General features: G+C 38.8%; 3 protein-coding genes across 3 annotated transcripts; 2 read left to right on the top strand and 1 right to left on the bottom strand.

Annotated features, from left to right (window-relative positions):
- Positions 1-2586: 2586 nt before the first annotated feature.
- On the bottom strand, positions 2587-3462 carry LOC114732809 (uncharacterized). Its single transcript, XM_028920170.1, has one exon. The coding sequence runs from the start codon at positions 3460-3462 to the stop codon at positions 2587-2589; it is 876 nt and encodes a 291-aa protein (XP_028776003.1).
- A 3987-nt stretch (positions 3463-7449) lies between these two features.
- On the top strand, positions 7450-11655 carry LOC114732823 (interactor of constitutive active ROPs 2, chloroplastic). The gene is made up of 5 exons (XM_028920184.1): positions 7450-7649; positions 8981-9071; positions 9236-9419; positions 9555-11236; positions 11325-11655. The coding sequence occupies exons 2-4, from the start codon at positions 9052-9054 to the stop codon at positions 11220-11222; spliced, it is 1872 nt and encodes a 623-aa protein (XP_028776017.1). The 5' UTR covers positions 7450-7649; positions 8981-9051; the 3' UTR covers positions 11223-11236; positions 11325-11655.
- Positions 11656-12638: 983 nt separating this feature from the next.
- On the top strand, positions 12639-14385 carry LOC114732783 (40S ribosomal protein S23). The gene is made up of 4 exons (XM_028920120.1): positions 12639-12722; positions 13523-13678; positions 13777-13903; positions 14064-14385. The coding sequence occupies exons 1-4, from the start codon at positions 12718-12720 to the stop codon at positions 14202-14204; spliced, it is 429 nt and encodes a 142-aa protein (XP_028775953.1). The 5' UTR covers positions 12639-12717; the 3' UTR covers positions 14205-14385.
- Positions 14386-14737: the final 352 nt, after the last annotated feature.

Below are 14737 nucleotides of genomic sequence, written 5' to 3'. Positions count from 1 at the left end.
TTAATATAAACAATTTTGCTCTTATTTTATTTAAGGCGTGGGCATAATAGTCACAACATGACAAAATATGGACATAATAGTCACAACATGACAAAATATGGGCATAATAGTCATAATATGACAAAATATTACCATTTCCCTTCAAATCCTCCCAATTTTGGAGGAGAGGTTGAGGAGGGGAGGGGAGGGGAAATTTTAAAAAAATTTCCCTCCCCTCCTAAAATTTGTGTGTTGCCAAACAAAGAGAAATGATTAAAATCCCTCCCCTTCCAAATCCCCCGTACCAAACACACCCTAAAGGGTGGTCTTCCTCACCCACGGTGGCTTGCGAAAAGCAGGGAAAGCAAGGAAAAGGAGCGTGGAAGTGGTGGTCCAGGGGAATTCATTCTGCCCCGTCATCACGTTGTTCGGGTCAAATCCGGCAAATACCCGCCTGTCTGCCCCCGACAAGATTCGTCTTGGGGGGTCAAGGATGGCAACCTTGTCCTCTTTGGATCGCCAGCTATTCATATTCCCCGGTAAATTAATTCATGGCTGTCAACAATTTAGTCATGGTATTCGGGAAACACTACTATATGATATTAAAGGTTAAACACAAATTCGACTGGTATGGAGAAGAGGGTCCCCAAATTTCAACACAGATCGTTGCATCTCCGCTTCTGGCAACACTATTTGATACCTTTTTTTGTTTTTTCTTTTTTACCAGCAACACTATTTGATACCTAAAAGTTTATTTGAGCACAGAGAGTATGTATATGAAATGGCTCTCAATCAAGAGTTTGGGTTTAACCCTCACAATGATGTTAAATGAAGCTACTGCATGTTATACTTATACATCGTGATTTCGGATCTGCATTTTCCTCTGTGCTCCCCCTCCTGCCCAGATGTATAACTCATTTTGAGCCATCTTTTAAAATTAAAAAAAAAATTGTAGATGAAATTATACAACCTCACAAAATAATGAAGTAACGACCTGGAAGGGTGATTTATATATGTAAAGCATCCAGAGGAGGGAGTTTTGGGCATGCAGAAGGGCGAAGAATATTTTGCTGCAAAAGAGGTTAATTGTTGAGGGGAAGGGGGAATACAAAGAAAAGCAAGAGCACGTGGGTGTTGGCGGGAGGGAATACGTTGACGACGACAGAAAATCAAAGACAAAGCCACCTTCCACATCTTCTTCGCCTTCCTCGTTTTCGCGGTCCCCGCCGGGTGCCCCCGAAAAATGGCAACTGCCTGACAGCCTGACTCATCAGGACAAGGGAAGAAAGCTGACCTTGGGATGATAGGATGTATATTATATTTATTCACCCTTAAATATAAGATTTATTTGATAATGTAGTTTAGATTTGTGAACATGTTGTTATATTTATTTGAATATTATTTTGTCAGTTCTAAGCATAAAATTTAATTTGTAGTACAATATTCATTATAAAGTCATCTTATTTTTAACACCCCAGGTAGTATTACGCATGATACATAAATATATAATCTAATAATACTTTCAGTCCTAATTATAAGATTTCATTTGTATACTATAAACGAGATTTTATAATTAGAATCAGATGTAGTATTTTAATATCTTGTTTGTAATCAACCAGTCTAGCTATTGATTTATCAGTTTACTTTGTCGTGGTTGATTTTACACGCGTACACGGGTGATTTGGCAAATTAAAAACATCACATAATTTTCAGATAACAAAATAACAAGATAAATATAATTACATAATTGGATATATCTAATTACATATTCAGTTTTAATGCGCGCGCGTTTTAACAAGTGATTTTCCTCTTCCTAATTCTTATAAACATTGACATCCTCACTCCTGTAGTCCTCATCTCTTCCAGCCATTCTCATGTCTTCTGATAATTGTGACTTCTTATCCTCAAAACCTGATCCAACGAAATTTCGCATCCTCTCTGATACTTTTGTTATCTACTTCAAGGAACAAGCCAGCCATACAGAGATTTGTCTGGTCGATCAGACCGTTCCATTTCTACCGATTTAGCCACTTCTCATTGACTTTAATCCTGTCCATTTTGATGCTCTATTCAAATCAAATTAATAAGTGATTCCCCGTACAAAATCAGACCATGAATGACCCATTCCATTTTTATGTCCAACTTACGGGGCAGCAATTATCCCGGCCTGCATACCGTCCCATGACATCGGCTTGGGCCAAAACAGGCACATGTCGGGCCACACAGTTTCCAAACACAAAAACTTAATTCCCACATGCCATAGTATTAGAATACAGGTAATATTTTATTATCACTTGTCCTCATCACTGTAAATAAAATTATCAAATCCGAATAATGACACAATAAGAGGAAATCGTGGCCGGCATGCACCCCGAATTCAAAATCAAAATCAAAACCATCGGTTCAATTTATTGTTTAAAACACAACGTAATGTTCGCGAGAAATTCCGTTCTAATATTTGTCCCGAAGAAAAGGTCACAAGAAAATTTACTGTCTTCTCTTCTTTTTATCGCATTGCATTCCCCACTACTACCAGCTAGGAACTGACAATAAATCTTCAGTTAACTATAAAGCACCAACTCATCACCTTGTTCTGCAATCTACAGATCAACTGGCTCTGTATATCACAACAAAACAGGGAAGGATTGCTCTCTCATTCAATACTGCTAGGTTCTCTGACACACCTGATTCATATCCAGCTGGAGATACCCCAGAATTGAACCCACCATCTTTTACATTCGTGACCCCGAGTTTAGCTAAATTTGCAATCCGACCCGTGATCACCCTGCATAGCACAGATGCAGTCCTCGCGGAGGCCTTATCTCCTACTAAGCCTCCATTAATCTTCCTATGTGCCCTCCAACTATTCTCACATAACGTCACAGAAACGTCCTTCGCCAGGAACGTAGAGCTCACCATACTACAAACTGCACACCATCTGTTCGAGCAAATGTCAAGTGAAGCACTGTTTCTCCCCAGAGGACAAGTGATAAGTGTACCATGAAACTGTACGAGTTCATTCCCATCGACCACCAATTTCTGGGTTCTCCCGGGCTCACAAATTTTAGCAGACTTGGACTTCACTCCCTCTCTGTATTCTTCAAATTCGGTGAGATTTTCCAGAGAGTGATTCACCTTTAGTATCTTCTCTATGGCAACCGTTTTCTCAAGAGGCCACCCAGCACGAAACATGGCTGCCACGATATCAACAGGCCAGTCGCCTTCATGGAGCTCTGTGAGTTGGTTAGAGCATGAAGAGTTTCTTGCAATGGAAGAAGTAGAGGCTTGGCGTTTAGGTTTGGATTGTTTTTGAGGAGGCTTGGGTGGGGCACTCTTTTTTTTCTTGGCTGGTCTATGCTTCTTCTGTGGGGTCGCACTGGTGGCGCTGTCGCGTTCAGATTTGGGTTTGAAACACTTGATGGAGGATCTTGGATGAAAAACCAGGGCTGCTAATAAGGCTACTATAAGGCATTTTTCGGACATTGTTGATTCTCTCCCCCAAATTGCTTCATGCAGGGATGGGCAGTGCAAGAATTCTGGTTATTTTTGTTTATCTCAATGGGATCGCTTTTGAATTAGAAACTTGCATATTGTCGCGCGTAAATTATGGGAATTTTCTGGAGGATTTCTACGAGCACCAGAGATCTCGCAGCGTGATTTCAGAGTTACTCCGTTTTCCTTTTGCATTAAATTAAGACGCCTATTTTTTGTGCAAATAAGCACAAACCGGGATAACAAGAAAAGATAAATGCTTAAACCAGGACAATTTTTCCATTGGCACAAAAAATCATTTTCCCCTGCATTATTACATCGACTCATTCTATTCTCTTTCATTATATGTGTGAAGAAAATATTACCATTCACAGTAATATATTATAAGCAGCTTAGATAAGCGCTTAAATAAGTAGATTAAATGCCTATGTCATTCCAAACAATTCTACACTTTTCAACCGACGCTTGTTGTTGGATGAGGACTTTTTTTTGCGTGCATTTTGAAAAATTTTATTAGTAATATTCCCTTCAGTCCTAAATATAAAACCTATAAAATAAGTTTTATATTTAGGACCAGATAAGTATTAATATTCATACTACCCTAATTGCTGTTTGGAACGTTTTATTTCTAAGTGTGATATCATTCATAAAAGAAATGCCTTATGTGAAATGAGTATCAATTTATAAAAGACGCTGTGTCTTCATGATATTTTTTCGATTGGAACTATAAAAATCCAAGAAAAATGTTTGGCGTGTATACATGTGAGATGTGATAAGAATTTTGTTTTGGTCAATGCTGTGACAAGAAAAATTAACCCTTCCGTCTTTTAAAGTCTCGCCCTGACTCAACCCCATTACCGCAGTTAATGGTATTCTGCATGTGGCAAGTCATTTCATTTCCAAAAATGCATCATAAACCACATCCCATTATCGGGGTGCATGAATACTGACTGGACTGGGCCATACTCTGTTGCGGTATCCCCAGCCCCATTTAATAAGACCTGTTTGGTGCCTCGGTCTGCTCAACCCCCAAGTTGGTTGGATTGGATATTTTCCCTACTTTTTTTAAGAAGAATTGCAATCAGCTCCAAAATAAAAAAAATAAAAAAAATCTTAAATGTTGTCATGTTTTATTTTAAAACCTGTCATTATAAACTGTTTAATTTGTTATTAAGACATTTTAGTAATTATTTTTCTTGATTAGGATTTCATTATAATTCCCCCTTCTTTTTAATTAATTAGTTATTATCTCTCTTATTAATAACTAATTGACTAATTTGAGTAAATTAGAAAAATTATTTATGTTAGTTATTTAAAATAAATTGATATTATATTTTCTAAAATAACATTGCTAATAATGTGTATTAGGTAGAACTACTATTTGATTTGATAGAACATTTAACATGTATAACTACTACAAAGATTACCATGAAATAAATAAATAAATATGGGAGACAGAGCGAATTGAGATTTTATATTTAGAACTAAATTAAAAGTTAAACTAGTTCTTATATTAATAAACAGAGGTAATAATTGATTGATTAACTGGGAAATAGTAAAAACAACAGAACGATATCTGTCGAGCACTGGAAAACGGGATGTCTTGATTGAGATTTCACAACTGTGCATGTTTTCGTTCACGCTAAAAATCAAGTAGCTAATTTATATGACCGGATAAAAAAGAAACTTATTTGGTCAGAAATGGAAAGTAGCTTGTCTTCTTCTTATTTACGACGAGACGACGCCAGTGTTGCGACATCGTGCTGTGTAGGATAATAAGGCTAAGTCTCTTTTGCGTTCTTTAGGATAATTCTGTGTTTTTTCTGGGTCCGTGATACTTACTTTCCACCGGAAAACAGATTACATGGTACATCAGATAAAGATTTGGAAGCCCCATACAGTGACGAAGAAGAAAAGATAATAAACCAAGCACAAGTTGGCCTTTATCCACCTTGCTCCATATAAACGTTGGCATATATCTCCTTTTTGGCCAGCAGCATCCCACACACACTTGGCTTAGTTGTCCCGTTGTGGATGGGGTTGGTTGATTTAGGCTTCAAGCGAAATCATAAAAACGCGCGCCGCTCCTTCATGATGATTCCATCATTCCTTTCATTGTACACAAAGCAAAGCCCCTCCCAAATTAACCCCACGAAAGCACTATCTCTCCTTTCTTTTATTCATCTTCGATCATCTCTCATTTTCGGACTCCTCCTCTTTGGATGAACCCATCATCAGGTGAGACCTAGCCTTCACATGACCATCACGTGCCGGGCGCATTAAATGGTTCGGGTTTGATGCCGTGAATGGAAACGCACGCAAGCATATACTATCTGTTATTACGAGTATTTTGATATTGGGGTCCGATCCGTTGAAACGGGTCGCATTGGTCTTCCCTTGAGCCGAGTCTAAGTGGGAATTCCCAAGGGTGTTTCGGGATTCCGCTGTGTTGGGATTAACTAGGTCAAATCTATACATATATTATTGTTTCTCGAAACCTTGCCCTAATCGTATTACGTAGTATTCTTTTTAAAGAATGAATACAAGGATTGGAAGATTCTGTTTTCTTAGCTACGCTCATCTTCGCGTGCAGAACTAACCGCCATGAGTGTCTGTTTTGGACCGTTTGGTAGGTGTTAACAGTGTTCGTCAGTTCAGCGCCTTTTCTATTATCTTATGTGGTTATCATAAAATATAAACCTGTGGCACGCCGGCTTCCACTTAATTTTGTTCGAAGCTAAACGATACCACCAGCATGTGCGTAAGTACGTAGTACGAACGAGATTCAGAAATGTTTAAATTACATCATGCCATAAAGCGACTCACACACACATATTAAAACGAGCTGATTTTTTTTTTTTGGATCAGCCTATATTTTTATCTCATAAAAAATTAAATCCCTAACCCTGGCAACGAAACACTGACCCAGCCGTGAAAGAGAAACAATGGTGTGAGCAGGGTTGGTTTGATAAGGCCACGGCTCACAGAGACCTTGCCTTGTCTCTGGTCGACGGGGAGCTTGCTACCGCATCATTCCAAACGTCTAATAATAATATAGCAATAATATATACTATCTCCGGTACTTAATATAATTAAAACTTGTTTGATTTTCATTTTGGTTATAGATATAATACCTAAATCTATTTTTTTCATATTTATTGGTTATTGAAATAATAGTAGTTCCTTGATTATTAAAGATTTTTTAAGAAAAATAAAACCTATTTGTTACAAATAACTAATTTAACTAATTTTTTAAATATATTCAAATTAGTCTATTAGTTTTTATATTAAGGACTAAAAGTATATATATAAATAACAAATAAATAAGCTAATCGAGTTTTGCTATCTCCGAGCTTAACGTTTAGGCATGCATTTAAAAGTCAAAACGCGGATCTGCAGCGCACATCTATCCGGAGCTTGTTTGAACTTGCTGTTTATATATATATATATATATATTGAAATTAGACTCTTTTTAATATTTTTTAAATCATAATTAAAAAATTATTTATAAGTCATGTTAAACTAGATATTATGCAATTCGCAATGTGTCTTTTGAGGTCTTGTCCAAACGCAACTTGACTGGAAATTGCAAACCCAGCTTATATGCACCAAATTCGCAAATTTTTTTTATTTATATTTTTAGGATTCTCGATGGTAACACTAATTGTTTTACTTATAATTTGTGTTATTTAAATAATAAATATTTTTAAATTATATATTTATCTTACATGAACGATAATAAAAATCGGAGAAAATTTTTTCAAAACTTACTTATTACCATGCGAAATTTACAGGACAAGACAGGCTGTTCGGATATGGACATCTGACAAGTGGCTCTTCCCCTCGCAGAGAACAAATACGGCGGGGTTAGGTCCCATGAAAAATTTGAAAACAGGAGCGTGGTGCGCGTGGCTGCTCAAGAGCGTGACATTAATTAACGCATTTCTCAGTTCCTTGCCCCAGCAATTCCCTCCACTGACAAAAAAATACAGTGACAGAAAAGGGATGAGAGAGAGGGGCTCGGGAAGTGAGCGCCAAGCTGAGGCAGCTGAAAATGTTCAGTTACCATCCCACCCAATGCTTAGTTGCCAACAGTCCCTTCTTCCTCATCCCCTTCCTTTCTCCCTAACTAGGGTTTGCTGACTTCGGCCATCTGAGACTGCGCCTGAAACTTTCAGGTATGTCCTGCCATTGCTCTGTTTCCTCCACTTTGCTCATTTCTCGTTGCTTCTCTTCTTTCTTCATCATCATGTCTTCTAGTCTACTATGACTATGATTTTCAAGACCGCATTTTTGTGGGAATGCTTTGAGAATTCTGGCTTATGCTCTTGTTTTGTTAAATGTGTGTTGTTGTCCTGTTTTACTTCCTCTTTTTTTTTGTCCTGCTTTTGATGCTTACTCTAATCTTTCTCCGTGGGTGATCTGTTATTTTTGGTTAACTACATGGGTTGGAACGAAGACATAGTCAAGCTTAGGATGTGAGACCTGGATATTGCAATCTGGTTTCTGGTTATTTGTTGAAGACCAAGAACCAGGGATTTTGTGTTTAATTTTGTATTTTCTTTTGGGTTTTATTTTATTTTAAAAATACTAGAATACTTGAATGCTCGTTGGTTTATTTTCTCTTAATTGAAGAGTGTGTTTACTTTTCAAGTGGGGGCTCTGCCAGTGCCCCCTCTGTCCTTATGTATTATTTATCACTTGTCCTTCTGATCAGTGATTAGGTCCCAGACTGCACGTAGATCTGGGCTTCTCTCCTGCGAAGTCATCCTATCTCTAGTAATAGGACGTTTTACGTTTGTCTCATCTTGTCCTACTTCAAAGGTTTTACGAGCCTCACCTACATACATGTATTCTTTCGCTGCATCTTCAAAATCCTAGCGAGGCCTTCAGAAAATTCTTGTAAGCACCACAGCTTATGGTTTCTGCCGCAGGGAAGAAGTTGGGCCATTTTTTGGTCGTTCTGGAACGATAAGACAATGAACAACTCTGAAATAATGGGTGTCCGGTCTGCACGCCCAATCGTTTGTTGTTATTAATGTGTTCTGGAACATACGATGAATGTGGAAAATAACTTGCTTCTGCTGCATTCATTTATCGAGCAGTTTTTTCATCCTAGCAGGTTTTTATTGTTGTAAGTGGTTTTCGTGGGGTCTATGAGTGGGTCAAAGTTTTAATATTTGAGCACGAGAGAGGAAAGCTGGAAAAGAAAATTCAAAAAGTGGGAACTTGGAAGCTCGTTTGCGTAATGATAATTTAATTATTTTATCTGGTGTAACGTTACGATTTTTTTATTTTTTGGGTTGATTTAATTGTGGTTTGTTTATGGTAGGTGGTAGTGGAGTTAGTTTAGTTAGAGTTTCTTTGAAGGGATTATATGTGGTTTGTTTGTTAGCTTTTCTGTTGAATGCTGTTCCGAGGTGGGCATTAGCTGTGAACTTTGATATCGACTCTTACTTATAAATCATATTCCTTTTCATCTTCTATTTCTTACTCTCAACTATTCCAGGTGTTGTGGGTCAGGGGCTTTAAAAGGAACCATTTAGATTGCCTTTCGAGCTATCACTTCGGTGATTAAATATGCAGACACCAAAAGCAAGGTAAGATCCATTATTAGTTTTAAACTCTTGCAGCATTCCGTCTTTTTATGGGGAGAGTAACGATTTTGAATTATCTGTTCCTGGCATGGCCTTCAAAATGGAGCAATAGTACCTGACATTTGGCTTATTTACTGGTTCTCTTTGCTTGACTTGTTGATTAGCAGAGCTGGTACTTCAGAAGTACCCCAAAAGAAATCTCCGGCAACACCTCGGACTGCTCGACAATTGAAGACACCGGCCTCTGATCCTGACTCACTCCCATCCTCTCCAAATCCAGCAAGCAAGCCTTCGAATAATAGGAGTCCAAAAGTTGTTGACCGCAAATCACCACGTAGTCCAATGTCTGAGGTATTTCATTTCTCAATCTTGCTTGAGAAAGCCATTGGGACCATTGGTGTATCTGTATGTTATTACTTAGAACCCAAAACATCTACATCATTGCTGTTTCTTTTCAGTATCTAAATCTTTTGTGTTCTATTCTAGAAAAAGAAACCTGGTAGAGTCCAGGAATTGGAGTCTCAGCTTGCTCAACTCCAAGAAGATTTGAAGAGATATCAGGAGCAATTGAACTCGTCTGAGTCATTGAAGAGAAAAGCCCAGCAGGAGGCAGAAGAGGCAAAGAAGCAGGTTTTAGTCATGTCAGAAAAGCTTGACGAATCAGAACAACAGCTCGTGGAGATTTCAGCTTCTGAGGAAGAACGACTCCAAGAGCTACGCAAAATTTCACAAGACCGCGATCGAGCATGGGAATCTGAACTAGAGGCAGTCCAGAAGCAGCATTCGATGGACTCGGCTGCTTTACTTTCTGCCATGAATGAAATCCAGAAGCTCAAAGTTCAACTGGAAAGAGTGTCAGAATCTGAAGCCACTCACGTTAGGAATGCAGAGTCAGCTCACGCTGAGATTCAGGAATTGCAGATGGAACTTTCTGAAACTCTTTCCTTGGTGGAAAGGCTAAAGAATGAGTTGAGTGATTGCAAAGAATCTGAGTCCCAGGCCTTGGAAGTAGTTGGCAAAACCCAACTGCAGTTAGAAACTGCAAATAAGACAGTGGAAACACTCCGGTCAGATGGGATCCAAGCCATGGAAGCTAACAAATCATTAGCTTTGGAGCTGGAGCAATCCAGAGCACAAGTAAAATCACTGGAAGAACTTGTGAGCAAACTCCAGGCTGATCTGGCTGCTACTGCTAACAGTAACCCACTGGGTCCAACCAATGAAACAGGACTTGCACAGGCAAATCAAGAAAACGAGGAAATAAAACAGCTCAAAGCTGAGCTCATGTCTGCCAAATCTGAAGTTGAACAATTAAAATCTGCACTAGAGGCAGCTGACACAAGGTACCAAGAAGAGTATATCCGGAGCACTCTGCAGATTAGAAGCACTTACGAACAAATGGAGCGTGCAAAATCTGAGTCTAGCTTGAGGGAGGCCGAATTATTTGAGGAGTTGAACAGAGCAAAAGCTGAAATTGAAGAACTGAGGGCTAGCCTAATGGACAAAGAATCTCGGCTGCAGATTATTTCAAAGGAGAATGAGGAGCTTAGCATAAGGATGAAAGAAGACCAGACCATTGAAAAAGAATCTCAACTTGAGATGGAGTTAAAAAAATTGGATGCTGATATAGTGGAGTTGAAGGCGAGTTTGTTGGACAGACAGACAGAATTGCAAAATGTAACCGATGAAAATGACACGCTCAAGATGGAAATTGAGAAAGGGGAATTGGAGAAGAACAAAATCAGCGAGGAGGCCATCGCTTCTACTGAAGCAGCAAGGGCCGGAGAGCGAGAAGCTTTGATGAAACTGGGACACATAACAGAAGAAGCTGATAGGAGTAACCGGAGAGTAGCGCTTGTGACTGAGCAGCTAGATGCCGCGCAGGCTGCAAATTCAGAATTGGAAGCTGAGTTAAGGAGATTAAAAGTGCAATCAGACCAGTGGAGAAAAGCAGCAGAAGCCGCAGCTTCCATGCTTTCTGGAGGAAATACTGGAAAATTGGCGGAGAGAAATAGCTCACTTGATAGTAGCTTTAACTCTGTTGCTGGCAAGATGAATTCACCCTATTCAGAAGACACAGACGATGACTCACCCAAGAAGAAGAATACAAACATGTTGAAGAAGATTGGAGTGTTGTGGAAGAAGAATCATTAGCAGACACGTCTCAGGTAGTTTGACACTCTTAACATGTTTGACCAAGATGGTTATAATGTGCTGTTTCAAGTGACCTTGATTTTCCTTTGATTTGATTTTCAGGTACTTTGGTGTTGCGTCATGATACCATTGGAGCAGCTTGATGGGAGAATCTCCGTCGAAGAAGGTTGTTACAATTATTTTGTAGATACTTGGAATTTAGTTGTTCACCCTTCAGCTATCTAGTATTTGCAGAGTGGTTATCGGCTATAGACCTAAATGAATGTAATTGTAATATCCTTCAGTTCGTATGTTTTTACGTTATACCTGGGAAGTTATGGATGAAAGAGTCTGTGTTAGTTTTGAGACATATGTCAATACTACTTCCCTTGACTGAGTGGCATGCCAGTATTGAATCAATCAATCGCGAGTTCAACTTTTGTTTAATATTTTATTTGATTTGTTCTTCTTTGGTCATTGAGCCAAGTAAAATGCCACATTCACAGTGCAAATCTGAGCTTCAAATGGTTGTATATGATTAAATGAAATGGTTGTACATTTTTTTAATCGAGAAGTTCCTGCAACTCTCACGAGGTGGGTTTTACGGGTCGCCATAGTCTGAACAATGGGTGACTACTAGAAAATCCAAATCATGAAAGCTGACTTCAGCGTGCATAACTGCGCACACAATCGCAGAGGAAAATTGTATCATGCAGCATCATTTTAGTAAGGAAGCCACGGAGCTTTTCCTCAAATTTCGAATACGTTAAAGAAGACTAACATTACTACTGTGAGACGTTTAACAAGTACCTGGATGACTGGAAAACGTGCAGTGACTCATCACTAACAGTTTCCAGTACAGGAGAAGCATATATGGAGCTCCATTGGTCGAGAACCGACTGTAATTTCATGGGAATACATTACTATTACTGACGCTAACTAAAAAGGGAGGGAAGATATATTGTCAATGGTCTTAGTTAGGAGAACCCTGGAATAGAAATTTAAATATTTACTTAACTATACATTTTTTAATCATAAGTCGTATTAAACTATCATTTTCCCCCAAAAAAACTATCAACATTCATGAATCGGAATCTGAAAAATGTATGTAGGAGTTATATAATTTAATTTTTTGATGCATTTTTATATTTTGTCATTGCGATCATAAATTGCGATCATACATGTTTGGGGCCTGACCGATTTTTCCCCATTCCTAACTTCCTTTTATCCATTGTTTTTTCTACAATGCTTTTATCATTTTTTTTTTTGGTAAAATGCTTTTATAATTTTTAAGAGGGCATCAACAAACATGCCGCAACAATCATGCAAGGCCCATTGGGCTTTTTAAATTTCCTATCCTCCGTGGCCCGCTGTGAATTAGGCCCAATAAGATCCCCCTCTTCGCTATATAAACATCTTGTTGAAATAAACGCTTAGGGTTTTGTGGTGCTTTTAGCCGCTGCTCGCCTTTCTTCGACGTCGAGCTGTAGCAGAGGAGGACCAAGTAGCCGTCACCATGGGGTATGGAATCCTTCAATTGTCCAGTGGCTAATATTGCCTTCCTGCTTATAAGAACCTATTATGATTCAAAATTACTATTTTCTCATAATAAGCGTTCTTCCCTTGCGCCTTTTGTTATGTGTATTTAACGTCTTTAGATATTTGATGTCTATTGTCTTTTCCCCCTGTTGCTCTTCACAAAAAAAAAAAAAAACTGATGAGTGGAAAATGAAGTTGTTGAATCCGGTAATATGTTGATTTTGTTATGGTATAGTTCCTTCTGTTTACTCCTGGGGGTTCCGCTAAGTCTGTGATTTGGACTCCAATGCGAGCTTGATAATGCAATTTTAGCCTCAAAACTGCTCTTTTTCCGGTGAAAGATGATGTTTTGTGTTCTTAATTCAAGCCTTCTCTTCTTCTGGTGCTATTTGCTTTACGCTTATCTTGCGGGGAATCGGGTGGTTATAAACTGGACAGGTGGCAAATGCATTCGGAAATAGTTAGATTTTATGAACAACAGAATGCAGCGTGTTTTCGGACGGAAATATATTGGCTTCAAGTTGATAGAAGTGAAAGTGTGCGACTGTTTTATTTTGATTATGAGGGGAAATGATTTTTTCCGTGAGATTACCTGTTAATATTGTCGATGATGCGGGAAATCGACACTTGAAAGTTGTTTATAGAATAACAGTCTTTCAATTTCGCCTCATGTTAAAAGTTCGGTTTCATATTTTATGAGGATGAACGTATGCGAAAGAAAAGAACCAAAGAACATATGATGTGTGGAATTGAATTTCTCACTCGCGTTCCGTCTTCCACAGGAAGACGAGAGGTATGGGAGCTGCCCGCAAGTTGAGGTCCCACCGCAGGAGGCAAAGGTGGGCGGATAAGGCATACAAAAAGTCTCACCTTGGCAATGAATGGAAGAAACCTTTTGCTGGATCTTCCCACGCCAAGGGTATTGTTCTTGAAAAGATGTAAGCTATAGTTCACTTGTCCGTGTTATCTCTTTCAAATTACCTTCATCATAGCTTCTAATGTTAGTATGTTAATATGGTATTCTTCCATATGCCAGAGGTATTGAGGCTAAGCAGCCAAACTCTGCCATTCGTAAGTGTGCCAGGGTTCAACTCATCAAGAACGGGAAGAAGATTGCTGCTTTCGTCCCTAACGATGGTTGCTTAAACTACATAGAAGAGAATGTAAGGCCCTTCTTTATATTTTGTGTGAGTGTGTTTAATCATTTTTTTTCCTATTTTGATATTGCCTAGGGTTAGAAGCTAACATTCTTAATTTGATGTGAAATTGCTCTTATATATCCATTGACTATTGTGGATTATGGGTTGTGCCACTTGGTTGCAGGACGAAGTCTTGATAGCTGGATTTGGACGAAAGGGTCATGCCGTGGGTGATATTCCTGGTGTCAGATTCAAGGTTGTGAAGGTATCTGGTGTCTCACTCCTTGCCCTCTTCAAGGAGAAGAAGGAGAAGCCAAGGTCTTAAATTAATTAGACTGCCTTATCGGTTTTTCATGGTCTTTGGAGTGCTATGGATCTTGCTTCTTGATGTTGAAATTCGTTGATGTGAACAATTTTGAATCTTCTTGTACGCAACCCAATCGATCTTTAGTTTTTACTTTAGCTCTTCGTTAATCTTATCAATGGAGATCTGCAAGGTTTCTTCACTAACGCACCCGTTGAACATTCAATGCGTATGGTGGTTTACTCGACAATAATTCAGCGGGGCGGTTAGTTAAAACTTAAGACCTAGTTGATGTTTCATTACGGAGTTTCTTGTAACCTCTGGGAAGATTTGACGACAGATGTAGCAAACTGATAATTAAATTGGAGATCAGGATCATGAGCATGCATATACATGTCAAAGTAGTAAGCACATGCATAACTTGAACGGCATCGATAATCTTATTCTCAAAGGAATATGTTTCTCCCGAGTCCCGGCGTGGAGTGGTAATTTCGCGGAACATGGCAGGATAAACGACGCGACCAAGGGCAGACCGGAAGTTAGAACCAATATGT

The sequence above is a fragment of the Neltuma alba genome, unplaced genomic scaffold (genome assembly GCF_004799145.2).
Source record: "Neltuma alba isolate B1F8T4 unplaced genomic scaffold, ASM479914v2 tig00012937_pilon, whole genome shotgun sequence".
NCBI lineage: Eukaryota > Viridiplantae > Streptophyta > Magnoliopsida > Fabales > Fabaceae > Neltuma > Neltuma alba.
This window is presented reverse-complemented; position numbering and strand designations above follow the sequence as displayed.

Coding starts and splice junctions, on each gene's coding strand:
- LOC114732809 (XM_028920170.1), bottom strand. CDS start 3,462: ATGTCCGAAAAATGCCTTATAGTAGCCTTATTAGCAGCCCTGGTTTTT.
- LOC114732823 (XM_028920184.1), top strand. CDS start 9,052: ATGCAGACACCAAAAGCAAG. Junction 9,072..9,235: donor ATGCAGACACCAAAAGCAAG/GTAAGATCCATT, acceptor GTTGATTAGCAG/AGCTGGTACTTCAGAAGTAC. Junction 9,420..9,554: donor CACGTAGTCCAATGTCTGAG/GTATTTCATTTC, acceptor GTTCTATTCTAG/AAAAAGAAACCTGGTAGAGT.
- LOC114732783 (XM_028920120.1), top strand. Junction 13,679..13,776: donor GGTATTGTTCTTGAAAAGAT/GTAAGCTATAGT, acceptor TCCATATGCCAG/AGGTATTGAGGCTAAGCAGC. Junction 13,904..14,063: donor TAAACTACATAGAAGAGAAT/GTAAGGCCCTTC, acceptor ACTTGGTTGCAG/GACGAAGTCTTGATAGCTGG.